This window comes from Mirounga leonina, unplaced genomic scaffold (assembly GCF_011800145.1).
Source record: "Mirounga leonina isolate KUSES-001 unplaced genomic scaffold, KU_Mleo_1.0 Mir_200, whole genome shotgun sequence".
NCBI lineage: Eukaryota > Metazoa > Chordata > Mammalia > Carnivora > Phocidae > Mirounga > Mirounga leonina.
This window is the reverse complement of record NW_023270503.1, coordinates 24,018,065-24,030,016: the sequence shown is the minus strand read 5'-3', so window position 1 is coordinate 24,030,016 and position 11,952 is coordinate 24,018,065. Positions and strand designations below refer to the sequence as shown.

The 11,952-nt window shown below is 54.4% G+C and overlaps 2 protein-coding genes across 3 annotated transcripts; one reads left to right on the top strand and one right to left on the bottom strand.

Annotated features, from left to right (window-relative positions):
* Nucleotides 1-293: 293 nt before the first annotated feature.
* MRPL10 (mitochondrial ribosomal protein L10) lies at nucleotides 294-6,710 on the bottom strand. 2 transcript variants are annotated; one of them, XM_035026967.1, is made up of 5 exons: nucleotides 6,613-6,710; nucleotides 3,736-3,905; nucleotides 3,164-3,328; nucleotides 2,768-2,912; nucleotides 294-1,307 (listed from the first exon to the last, which is right to left on the bottom strand). In XM_035026967.1, exons 1-5 carry the CDS (start codon nucleotides 6,662-6,664, stop codon nucleotides 1,168-1,170), a joined length of 672 nt encoding a protein of 223 aa, XP_034882858.1. In that variant the 5' UTR covers nucleotides 6,665-6,710; the 3' UTR covers nucleotides 294-1,167. The 2 variants fall into 2 exon arrangements, with proteins under 2 accessions (XP_034882858.1, XP_034882857.1); XM_035026966.1 differs by having other exon boundaries at nucleotides 294-1,260.
* A 164-nt stretch (nucleotides 6,711-6,874) lies between these two features.
* LRRC46 (leucine rich repeat containing 46) lies at nucleotides 6,875-11,656 on the top strand. Its single transcript, XM_035027388.1, has 8 exons — nucleotides 6,875-7,154; nucleotides 7,252-7,357; nucleotides 8,649-8,757; nucleotides 9,770-9,816; nucleotides 10,090-10,199; nucleotides 10,427-10,496; nucleotides 10,825-10,976; nucleotides 11,301-11,656. Exons 1-8 carry the CDS (start codon nucleotides 7,145-7,147, stop codon nucleotides 11,654-11,656), a joined length of 960 nt encoding a protein of 319 aa, XP_034883279.1. The 5' UTR covers nucleotides 6,875-7,144.
* The last annotated feature ends 296 nt before the right edge of the window (nucleotides 11,657-11,952 follow it).

The following is an 11,952-nucleotide window of genomic DNA, read 5'->3' as shown; positions in this document are numbered from 1 at the left end:
GGATGAGGCCTCCCACTCAAGAGCCTCCAGGCCCCCTCATTAATACAGAATTCTGGTTTGGCCCAGCTCTTGCTCAGAATCACCTGGGACACGTTAGCTACCGGGCAAAGTTGGCAGCTGCCTTCAAAAGGACAAACATGTAAGAGATGCCATTTGTGGGACTGGCCCAGGGAGGTAAGAGGCCTGGACACGGAAAGAGGAAGGATTTTCTAGGAGGGGAAGTGAGAATCAGAGGCAGCCCTGAGAATAAGTCTACACGGAGGATAAGCTCGCAAACAGCAAAACCGAGGAAATAAAATGCATTTCGTTTTATCAACAAGCAGTGCTCCCAACCTTTCCATAACGTGACACACCCTGAGGGTGGAGAATTAACGTTCAGACACACCCCAGACCCTAATGAGGAAGCTTGAGGGCAGAAATCCAGGGCATGGTCTTCAGAGCAGAGAGCCTGGTTCAAGCACCTGTTGGGTCTCTTATTAGCTGCATGACCTTGGGCAGACTCCTGAACTTCTCTGTGAAATGACGAATGTTAGGGTGACACGGCGAGAGGAATGGAGGTGTGTCAAGTGGTGAGCACAGAGCCTGGCTCTCAACAGATGCCATTCTCAGCACAAGTACCGAGGGGGACTACTGCAGCACGGCGGGCCCACAAGGGGGTAGGCCGGGAGACACGTGCGGCAAGGGACAGGGGACATGGAGGCAGAGGGCAACCTCCTCATCTGGTCAGCTTCTCTGCCCTGGACCCGGAGAGCCAAAAGCCTGCTCCTGTTAGGTCCCAGGGTGGGAACACTAGGGACAAAGACAGCAATTCAGAGCCTCCATTCGGAAATGGGGTGTCTCTTCATCCCTGGGTGGCCCCGTATCTGAGGAAGTCGGGGTCAGTGAAGTCAGGTCACGAACGCCACTCCCCACCCCAAGTGCTTCCACATTTCTGATTGATGGATGAGGGCGCAGCCAACAGGGGTAGAGTGTGTTTACGGGCAGGCTAGGTACAACAGGCTGGCTAGGAGTTCGGAACAGAGTCAGGAGAAGCAGGCTGCCCGCTGGCTGGCGCGATGGAGTGCCCCTCCTGTTGCTGTCTGATGTACTGGTCCAGCAGGGCCGTCAGCTGGAAGGGCTGGTGCTGAAGCAAGAGGTGGGTCTGGGCCATGTGGAAGGTGAGTCCTCCTACCAGCTCTCCGTGCACCATGGCCAGGCTGGGAAGCTGGGAGTAGCTGATGAAGCCCTGCCTGCTGAGGATGGTGCCGTCGATGCAGCCACCTGGAGGAACACAGGCTCAGCGGGGCCCCCGCAAATGCCTCTCTCCGCTGAAACCAACGGTCCAGCTCAAGGTTCCAACGCACGCTCTGCCACCCTCCTCCACCTCCCGGCCTTCCCCCAAATCTGGCTCCCACACCTGTCCCACCCAGCTCCCCCTCAGTTTGGGACTGATCCCCTCCCTTCCTTCCTAACTCTTCCCTAGAAAACACTCACATAAGACATCCACCTGGCCCACCCCCAACTAAGTCATGGTTTCCTAAACCTTCTTAACCGCAGAGGGGCGCCTGGGTGGCTCAATTAGTTGAGCATCTGCCTTCGGCTCAGGTCATGATCCCAGGGGCCTGGGATCGAGCCCCACATTGGGCTCCCTGCTCAGCGGGGAGCCTGCCTCTCCCTCTCCCTCTCGCTCCCACTTGTCTCTCTCTAATAAATAAATAAAATCTTAAAAAAAAAAAGAAAGAACCACAGAGCGTGTGTGTGTAGTGGGGTAGCTATGAAACCAGTCTTCTCTAGAAGAATCATCTCCTGGGATCCCCAGCATTAGGGGAGTCTGGGAAACATTGCTCACTGCCCTCAGTGCCCTTCCCCTGGGTTGTTTAAGTATCTCTGTCTGTGTGGCTTTCTGCACCCCACTGCTAGACTCAAGGTGTCTGAACTTCCTCTCCCTGCAGAGCCCTCTCTCTGCTTTCCCTCCTCTCCACCCCCCCGCCCCGCCCCTGCAGAAATGACACAGGACTGGGGCGCCTGGGTGGCTCAGGTGGTTAAGCATCCGACTCTTGGTGTTGGCTCAGGTCATGATCTCAGGGCTGTGAGATCCAGCCCCGCATGGGGCTCCCCGCTCAGCGCAGAGTCTGCTTCTCTCCTTCCCCCTCTCCCTCTGCCCCTGCCCCTCACCCCGCCCCCCTGCCTGAGCTCTCTTTCTCCCTTAAATAAATAAATCTAAAAAAGAAGGAAGGGAGTGAGGGAGAGAGGGAGGGAGGGAGGAAGGGAGGAAGGAAGTGAGGGAGGAAGTGAGGGAGGGAGAGAGGGAGGGAGAGAGGGAGGGAGAGAGGGAGGGCGGGAGGGAGGGAGGGAGGACAGACGCAGGGCAGTGAGAGCCAACACAGGTTCTGGAGGGACACAGGCAGCCCTCAACAAATGGTGCTACTGGGGCGCCTGGGTGGCTCAGTCGTTAAGTGTCTGCCTTCGGCTCAGATCATGGTCCCAGGGTCCTGGGATCGAGCCCCGCATCGGGTTCCCTGCTCAGCGGGGAGCCTGCTTCTCCCTCTCCCACTCCCCCTGCTTGACTTCCCTCTCTCGCTGTGTCTCTCTGTCAAAAAAATAAATACAATCTTTAAAAAAACACCAAAGAACAAATGGTGCTACTGACTCAGGCCCCATCCATGAGAGGATGTCCCCCGCAAGGAGGTCCACAGTTTTACCCACATGTACTTAGCAGATGGCACCAGGCTGCAGTAGCACCCACTCCCCTTCACCCCCATCCTCAACCCGCAGGGTGCTTGCTCACCGAGCAGTGGCAGGAAAGGCACACCCTTTAAGACTCGCACCATCTCCTTGACCTTGGGCTCCTCGCTGACCAGCAGGAAGTTGTGGCCCACAAAGAGGGGCAGCAGGTTTTGGTACTTGGAATCCTCTAGGAAGGGCTTCAGAACCTGGAACAGCAGGAAAGAGGGCTTCCTGGGGACAAGTGGGAGGAAGGGCTGCCCACCCTGATCACAGGCCAAGTCAGGCTGACGGTGCAAGCCGACAGTCTCCTCGGCCCCCAACCACAGCCTAGGCACCAGACTGGAGGGTTGCTTGCGGTGGGAGGGTCGAACACACCCGATCTGGGGAGGGGCCCCCTGTGGTCTGAGTTGGCGGGGGTGGGGGAACAGGGTGCCCGTATCAGAGGGCTGCTCTCTACCTGGTTGGGGAAGATCTTCATCAAGATCTTGTGCTTCCGCAGCCGGTGCCGTATGAGAAGCTTGTCCTCCGCACTCAGAGCCACATTCTGACAGACAGCTATCATTCGGTTCTCTCGGAAAACTGCATCTATCTCCCGACGGAGGAGCCGGATAAGGCCTGTCTCCTGTAGTCAGGAAGGGATGACCAAGGGGACATCAGCTGCCCTTCTCCTTGTCCCCCTTTCTCCCTGGGGGACTGGTGCTGGGGATGCCCAAACATGGGAAACTTCAAGTCCTTTCAAGACAAGAGAGATACTCTCCCCTACCTCCACCTGCTTGGATAACCTTCACACAATTTGGGGGAGACAAGTAAAGAAAGAAGGAAATCCAGGAGGCCCGTCTGATCCAGAGCCCAAAATGCCAAGCAGAATCAAGTGCACATTTCATTTTAAAGCAACTGGCCCACAGGGTCAAAGAGGGGAAGTAATGATGTGGAGGGCTGGGTCCTGGGGAGCTACTTCATTATGGCTTCAGAGACAAGATCACTTCAATCCACCATCCCAGCATCAAGGACAGGCAGTGTCCTCCTTACCTCCTGTGGGGGACTGGGAGGACACGGTAGGCATCTCGGGTTGACCACGGGTTTTGGGGGGATATACTCAGTCAGAGCCATCAGCTTCTGCCGCTGGAAATGCATCACACGACGATGGCGGGTAACAGCCTTGGAACCACAACGGACGGTCTGGAGGGTGGGCAGCCGGCCTGGGAGGGGAAATGGCAACACTGTGCTGTGCAGCCTCTGGGAGTCCTTAGTTGGCCTCAGATGGCAAAAAAGCCCACCTCTGGGCGAGACAACCATGGCTCAGAGAGTCTTGTGCTAGACTCAGCACGAGAGTGGGACAAGGAATTGTCTGCTAGGAATCCTAAATCCCCCAAACTCCCCTTCTCTTTAACGGGTGACCCTAAGTCCTTTGAGGCTCCCATTTCTCCAGCTCTTCTATATGCACAGAGATGGGAGAAAAAGATGAGAACAAGGAAGAAAGTATATTTGAACACATTAAAAAGGGGGGAGAGGGTTGAGCAAATTTTTTTTAAAGATTTTATTTATTGGGCGCCTGGGTGGCTCAGTTGGTTAAGCGACTGCCTTCGGCTCAGGTCATGATCCTGGAGTCCCGGGATCTAGTCCCGCATCGGGCTCCCTGCTCGGCAGGGAGTCTGCTTCTCCCTCTGACCCTCCTCCCTCTCATGCTCTCTGTATCTCATTCTCTCTGTCTCAAATAAATAAATAAAATCTTTAAAAAAATATATTTTATTTATTTATTTGAGAGAGAGTAATGGAGAACGCGAGTGCGGGTGGAGGGGCAGAGGGAGAGAAGGAGACTCCCCGCTGAGCAGGGAGCCTGACACGGGGCTCAATCCCAGGACCCCGGGATCATGACCTGAGCTGAAGGCAGATGCTTAACCCACTGAGCCACCCAGGCGCCCCGCAAATTTTTTTCTTAAATGGTCAAATAGTAAATATTTTAAGTTTGAGAACCGTACAGTCTGTCTACTACTCAACTGTGCCATTGTATCATGAAAGCAATCCTAGACAATATGAAACAAGCACATACGGCTGTATTCCAATAAAACTTTATTTATAAAACATAGTGACCAGTCCAGCCACAGTATGCCAAGCCCTGGTCTAAGCCAGTGGTCCTCAGGGTGTGCTCCCCTCACCCAGCCAGCAACATTGGCATCACCTGGGAACTTGTTAGAAACCCAAGTTCTCAGGGCCTGTCCTGGACCTACTGAGTCAGAAGCACTGGAGGGGAGCCCAGCAAACAGTTCTAAGAAGCCCTCCGGGTGTTGCAGGTACACGCTGAAGTCTGAAAACCACTGCTCTAAGCACTGCTCTGAAGCCTTCGCCCATGATTTGAAGAGAGAAAAGAAGATCCACGGCCCTCACAGCTCCTCACAGCTCCCCCAAACAAGCCTCCCTTCCCTCCGTTCTTGTTTACAGGCATCGGTGGAGAGCACCCTCAGAAGACAAGGGAGCCACTTGAAAGCTGTAAGCCTAAGTGACCCCTTCATCTTCAACGAAAGGACCCAGCTAGCACTTCCCACTTTCAGCCCTTCCCAAGATTGGGATGGGGTCTCAGGGAAAAGTTCAGCTAGAAGGTGGCTCTAACAAAGAGCATGGAGGTTTGCTGGGGTGAGAGGTTTTCTTGCCAGCAGCCACAAAACCTAAGTTAAGAACACAGGTTTGGGATCAGATGGAACTGGATTTTTTTTCCTGAGAAAAAGGGGGGGGGGGGGGGGAGCGAGAATGACAAGCGGACTCCGCGCTCAGCAGCATTGAGCCCGACGCAGGGCTCAATCTCACGACTCTGAGATCAGGACCGGAGCTAAAACCAAGAGCCGGATGCTTATATCGACTGAGCCACCCAGGCACCCCACAGATGGAACCAGATTTTAATCTCTTCTGCCACTTACTACCTGTGACCTTGACCAGTCACTCAACTGGTCTAAACTTGAATTTCTTCACCTATAAAAGGAGATGATAGGGCGCCTGGGTGGCTCAGATGGTTAAGCATCTGCCTTCGGCTCAGGTCATGATCTCAGGGTCCTGGGATCGAGTCCCGCATTGGGTTCCCTGCTCAGTGCAGAGCCTGCTTCTCCCTCTCCCTCTGCCACTCCCTCTGCTTGTGCTCTTCTGTCTCTCTCTCTGTCAAATAAATAAATAAAATCTTTAAAATTAAAAAAAAGGAGATGATAATGACTTCTTCATGACTGCTCTAAGATTTAAATGAGCTAATACATGTCAATCATTTACCACTGTGCCTGGCCTATATTATGTGCGCAAAATCATTCATTAAACAAATGTCTATTGCATGCCTACTAATGCCAGGCACCACGCCACCTGCTGGCTATACTGAACGAACACGGTTCTGCCCTTACGGAGTTTGAAGTCTAATACAGGAGACAACACATAAACCAATGCAAAATTACAGACTGTAAGAGTGAAAGGGGTCCATAAACAACCTGCAGAATACAGATTTAACAGGGGAAACCTGCTTTGCAGAAGGTGGCCAGGGCAGACCTGAGCAGGTGACATTTAGGCTGAGACCGTGGAAAGGTGGCACAGCGCCAAGGTCGGGGCGGGCAGTGGTTCAAGCAAAGGAAACTGGAGGCGACCAAGAGCTGGGTGGTGCATTACAGAAACCCAGAGAAGGAAGGGGGACTCGGGCGGAGGGAAGAAAGACTGTGGTTGTCGCCGACGCTGTTGCTGCACTGCGCCTACTACTAGTGCCTGCAGTCACAGGGAATTTTAGACGGAGGAAGGCGGCCAGCGATCTAGCTGGGGCCAGGGGTCATCGGGAGCTGTCTGGAGTAAGAGATTGCGGGAGAGGATCAGTAGTGGAAGAGGGGAGACAGAACTAGAGAGCACCGGCCGGAACGCGCCGTGAGGACCTGCGCCGCTCCTTACCCGCCTGGGGCAGGAGACCCCCTCGCAGCATCCCAGCCACGGCCGCAGCCATCGCCACCGGAAGAACAGATGGGAGCCGGGAGAGACAGAAGGAGCTAAGGATTGTGGGAAGTCCTGGGGCCGGAAGCAGCCGGCAGATCCGCCGGCTGGAGCACTAATCCGCATGCGCTAAGCCGGGTGCCTGTGAGCCCGCCCTCCCCGACGCCCAACCTGGCGTCCAGTCTCCTAGCAACGACGCTTAGCCTCCTGGGCACAGCTCTTTTCTTTTGATCCGTACCCGCCACTCTCTACCCACAATCCCCGTTTTGCTAGTCCTTTTGCACCCCTCAAACTCCAGAGCCCCCGCCTCGATTTACTTTTGTCTTCTACCCCACCTCATTAATTGGCTCTGAATCAACCACTTTCCCTTGTCCTTCGAGTCTCCGAGCGTCTCTCTCCTCATACCATCCTGGGTTCCGCCATACCCGGGACTGTCCAAGTTGGTCTGCTTCCCTTCGTTCTAATCCCATGCCAGGCCAGTAACCTTTAAATCATGCCCGGAGGTGAGTAGGGGATGGGGTGGTGAGTAGAACAGTTGGATAACAGTAGGGTCAGGCTTCAAGAATAAGAAATGTAACAACCGGACTCATCTTTTCACAGCTAAGTCTGCCCAGAGTCCAGAGGAAGGGGGAGTGTGTATTACTGAAGCCCTTATCACTAAGCGGAACTTGGCCTTCCCTGAGGATGAGGATCTGTCAGAGAAGATGTGAGTGCCAGGGGGGAGAAAAGGGGTGCTGGACGATTGAAACACACAGGATGACCGGTCCCCTGAGCTGTACTGGTTTGTCAACTCATCTTTGTCCCTCTTTTTACTTACTCCATGCATTCAATCAGTGGTCATGTCCAATTGATTTTGCCTCCTTAAACATTATTCTATTTCTTTTTTACCATGCCCACTCAACTGCCTTAAATAAGGCTCTTAAGCCATCACCTCTCAACAAACTCCTAATTAGTCTCCATGCCCCCAGTCCTGGATCCCCGTACCGTTGCCAAAGTGATCCTTTTAAATGATAGATCTGATCAGGCACACCCTGATAGAACCTTCCTTGGCTCTCTCGTACTTCCAGAATAAAATCCAAATGCCTTAGTGTGAGTTGACTTCTGATACCTTTTCAGCCTTATTTCTTGCTGTTCACAATTCCTCTAAGACCCCACGTTTTCACACCTTAGCACCTTGCCTCTCAGATTGGTGCCGAGCAGCATCACCTGGGAGGTTGTTAGTAATGAAGACAGGCCCATCCCAGACCTACTTAACCAGAATCTGCATTTTAACAAGAACCCCCAAGGGACTCCTGGGCATATTAAAGTTGGAGAAAGCCTGGATTAGCACATACTGTTCCTTCTTTTTGACATGCCTTCTCCTCATCCCCTTCTCACCTTCCCAGCCAACTTCTACTTATATGTCACCTCCTTCAAGAAGCATTCCCTGTCCCCTGATTCACGACTGAGTGCACAGTTCAGGCACTCCTTTAGTCCCTTGTACTCGTATCTGTCATCCACTTGTCATAGATGTTTGGCCTGCTTCCCTAATAGTGATGAGCAGGGACTCTCATTTGTCTCTAGTGGGCAGTAAATGTGAACAGAACAAGTGCTTTTCCTTCCACGGACCACCCAAAAGGGAAGTGAGGAAGGATCCTCCTGCAGAGATTGTCTCATCTCTGCCCCGGCCCCTGCTTCCACCATCCATGCTGGCCCAAGGAAGTCTTCCCTTGCCTCAGAGTCTCTCTAGGAACCATAAGCTGCTATCACCCATTTCCCAGTCCAAGGGCCCTCTACTCCTCTCACCCTCTGATCCTTCCCAGTGCTACTGACCAAGATCCAGGGCTCCCAACCAACCAGGTTTCATGATTTGGACACCGCCTCATGAGTCAAGAAGTTGTTCGACATCTCATCAAAGGCACTTTGCTTGAAACACCTTTCCTCCCCCCTCCCATCTTCCCTGCTGAGACACCGCAGAAGTGGTGCTCCCTTATAACATCTGCTGACCGTTCTTCCAGGTTTCACACTCTGGCTGAACTGCAGACTGTCCGCCTGGACCGGGAGGGGATTACCACTATCGGGAACCTTGAGGGCCTCCAGAACCTTCACAGCCTTTATCTGCAAGCGGTAACTTCTTGCCTCCTGCCCTTCCTCCCCCTTCACCCTCTGTGGACAGAGTCTGTTTAATCCAAAAGCAACCAATCAGGTCATCTTACCCATTTTCTGGCGTTCAGGTAGGCAGACCTTCATTGAAACTGTTCCCAGATGGGGTTCCTGGCTGGCTTATCTGTGGAGCATGCAACTCTAGATCTCAGGGTTCTAAGTTCAAGCCCCACATTAGGTGTAGAAATTATTTAAAAGTAAAATCAGAAAGGAAGGAAGGAAGGAAAGAGAAAGAGAAAGAGAAAGAAAGAAAGAGAGAGGGAAGGGAGGGAGGGAGGAAGGAAGGAAGGAAGGAAGGAAGGAAGGAACTGTTCCTAGATGAATCAGGAATTCTGTTCACTTGAAAGACCAATCCTCCCAAAAGAGATCCTGAGCATGCTCTTGAATCACTGTTTTTTGTCAGACACTTCTCTTGGCCTCAAAGTTCTTTTTGGTGTCTACCTTAAATCTCTCATGTTATATATACCTCGAGCCCATTTCCTGTTTTGAAGAAGTAGAAGAGGGAACCAGAAGATTCCTCTGCATCCTTCAGAACCTTGAAGACTGTTTGTTGTTGTTGTTGGTGGTGGTGGTGGTTGACTGGCTGATATTCAGTCTCCTCCAGTTTGAATATACCCAGCTCCTTTAATCTTTCCCCATAGAAACTTTACAAATCAAAGTAATGTATATTCATTACTCCTGTGTGTACCTAAGCCACCACCAAGGCTTTTGCTATTTCCCCATGGCCCCTTGGTTTCCTTCTTATTTCCAGGCCCCTCTTTGGTTGTGGGGTGAGCAGGGTATACTTTAATGAAGCGTAGTCAGCCCCCAAGTTGACACCCTTCACCATCCACCCAGAGAAAGCAAATCATCCCCAGGTACTGAGAACCAGTTCAGGGAGCAGGGTTGGGGGGCTGTCATTCCCAAAGTGCCAGCTCTCTGGCTGGGCCAGGAGACGTGGTCTACCCAGCTTCCCCAACTCATTTGCTTTCTGCAGAATAAGATCCAGCGGATTGAGAACCTGGCCTGCGTCCCCTCCTTGCGGTACGTGGTGTCAGGGTTCAGGCCCGCGGGAGGGGGGAGAGAGGGAGACCCGGTCACGCCCCAGAGAACTGGTGCAGACCTCTCCAAGCCTAATGTCTTGTCCGCTGAGGACCCAGCAAGCCCTGCTCTGCTTCCCCCACCCCAGGGGGCCATGGGTCCCCACTCATCATCGGGCTGCTTAGCCAGGGGCGCCGGGCGCCTGGTGCCCTCCTCCCTTCCTCCAGTGGTTCTGTGATTCAGCTCTGTCTCTGCACCCCTCCCTTCCCCCCGCAGCTTCCTGTCTCTGGCAGGAAACCAAATCAAGCAGGTGGAAAACCTCCGTGACCTCCCACATCTCCAGTTTCTGGACCTTTCTGAGAACCTGATAGAAACCCTGAAGCTGGGTAGGAAGGGCCTGGCCTCAGCTCATGGGATAAGCCTCGTGTTGGGGGCCCCCCCTCCTCTCTGCCACCATCTCCCTATGCTTGCATTAGCAGCAACTCTAATTCTCCCTAAACGGTAGCCCCATATTGTGCCTCTGGGGGGTCTGGGGAGGCTGTACAAAGAGGCAGTGGCTTTGGGCCAGAAGAAGGCTATGACACCCTCCTTCCCCTCTCCCTGGTGCATGCAGATGAGTTCCCCCAGAGCATTCTCATCCTCAACCTGACTGGAAATAGCTGCACCAACCAGGACAGGTACAGGTGAGAAGGACCTGAGGGCGGGAAGAAATGGGGGATGGCCGAGCTCCTCCTCCCTCCACGTGGGCTCCCTCTCAGCCTGCAGACCTGGGGTCACCATCCATGGCACCTTCTCCTCTGCCACCCCAGCTCAAGTGGGACGCCTTTTCTCTCCCACCCCGAGGTCCACACGGAGCCAGCCCTTAGCTCTTTGGGGCTGACCGCAGGCCCATCTCCCTGCCTGCGAACACCCACCCCTCTCGATGCGGTTGCTGCAGCTTGTGTCTGGCTCCCCCAGGCTCCCCACCCATGGGTGCTCTCCTGGGGGGCCTCTGCTCTTCCCGCCCTGCAGGGAGCTGGTGACAGAAGCCCTGCCGCTGCTCCTGGACCTGGACAAGCAGCCCGTGTTAGAGCGCTGGACCTCGGATGAGGAGGAGAAAGCCTCGGGCGATGAGGAGGAGGAGGAGTTCCCGGAGCTGAGTGGCCCGTTCTGCACAGAGCGAGGTGGCCCTGCTTTCCAAGGCTCGCACCCTTCCCAGAACTCCCCTCTGCCCCGTGGGGCACGGGGGAAGCTAAGATGGCAGTGGTGGCTAGGGAGGCAGCCCCAAGCCCAGAGCAGCATCTGGGTCAGAGACGGACAGTGCCGCTGGGGCCAGGTGTCAGCCCAGCATGCAGGTGACGCGTCCTCCCGACCCCAGCCCCGGGCCCCTCCCCACTAGGGATGGCAGCAGGTTAGTTTGCTCAGGGGGTCAGCCAGAGACCTCCCGCCAAGGGCCTTCCTGCCAAGCCTGGGGCTCCATCTACCACCTCCCGTCTTGTCCCTGCCAGGCTTCCTCCAGGAGCTGGAGCAGATGGGCAGACACAAGGAGCGCAGACAGCAGGCAGCCCTGGCTGAGCACATTCTGAGGATGGAGACAAAGCCCGCCCTCACTGGCCTCCCCCTGCTGCCTGGGGGGCCCATGGCTAGGGACAGCAGTCTCTCTGTCACTCCCAAGCAAGGGACGGAGACATCCCCCAAGGCTGCCTCCTTGCCACAGGCCACCTCTGCCAGCAAGAAACCCTGCCCTCTGGTTTCCGGCCAGCAAAGCGCTGTCCCGGCAAAGAAGGGGACCCCAGCCCCCGTGGCCTCTGTGGCTGGGGCCTCTAGCACAACCAAAACTGTGACCAAAAGAATCCAGAAGTGAAGTGCAGCCCGTCCTTACCAGCAGTACCCCAGGCACAAGGACTGGGGAAGAACAGGGCATGGGGTAGGGCCTCCCCTCCTTCTCAGACCCCGCCCCTGTGGCAGGAGCCTACCCCAGTAAAATGTCTCCCAGCCTACCCCAGTAAAATGTCTCCCGCTTCTTTTTTTTTTTTTTAAGATTTTATTTATTTATTTATTTGACAGAAAGAGACAGCGACAGAGGGAACAGAAGCAGGGGGAGTGGGAGAGGGAGAAGCAGGCTTCCCGCCGAGCAGGGAGCCTGATGCGGGGCTCAAT

What these genes read in the sequence shown, in the direction of transcription:
- MRPL10 (XM_035026966.1), bottom strand. Translation starts at nt 6,664, where the DNA reads ATGGCTGCGGCCGTGGCTGGGATGCTGCGAGGGGGTCTCCTGCCCCAG. An exon ending in CTCCCAGTCCCCCACAGGAG is followed by an intron (nt 3,329 to 3,735) that starts GTAAGGAGGACA and finishes TCCTGACTACAG; the next exon opens with GAGACAGGCCTTATCCGGCT. An exon ending in GCCTTTCCTGCCACTGCTCG is followed by an intron (nt 1,261 to 2,767) that starts GTGAGCAAGCAC and finishes GTGTTCCTCCAG; the next exon opens with GTGGCTGCATCGACGGCACC.
- LRRC46 (XM_035027388.1), top strand. An exon ending in GAGGATCTGTCAGAGAAGAT is followed by an intron (nt 7,358 to 8,648) that starts GTGAGTGCCAGG and finishes CCGTTCTTCCAG; the next exon opens with GTTTCACACTCTGGCTGAAC. An exon ending in GATAGAAACCCTGAAGCTGG is followed by an intron (nt 10,200 to 10,426) that starts GTAGGAAGGGCC and finishes TGGTGCATGCAG; the next exon opens with ATGAGTTCCCCCAGAGCATT.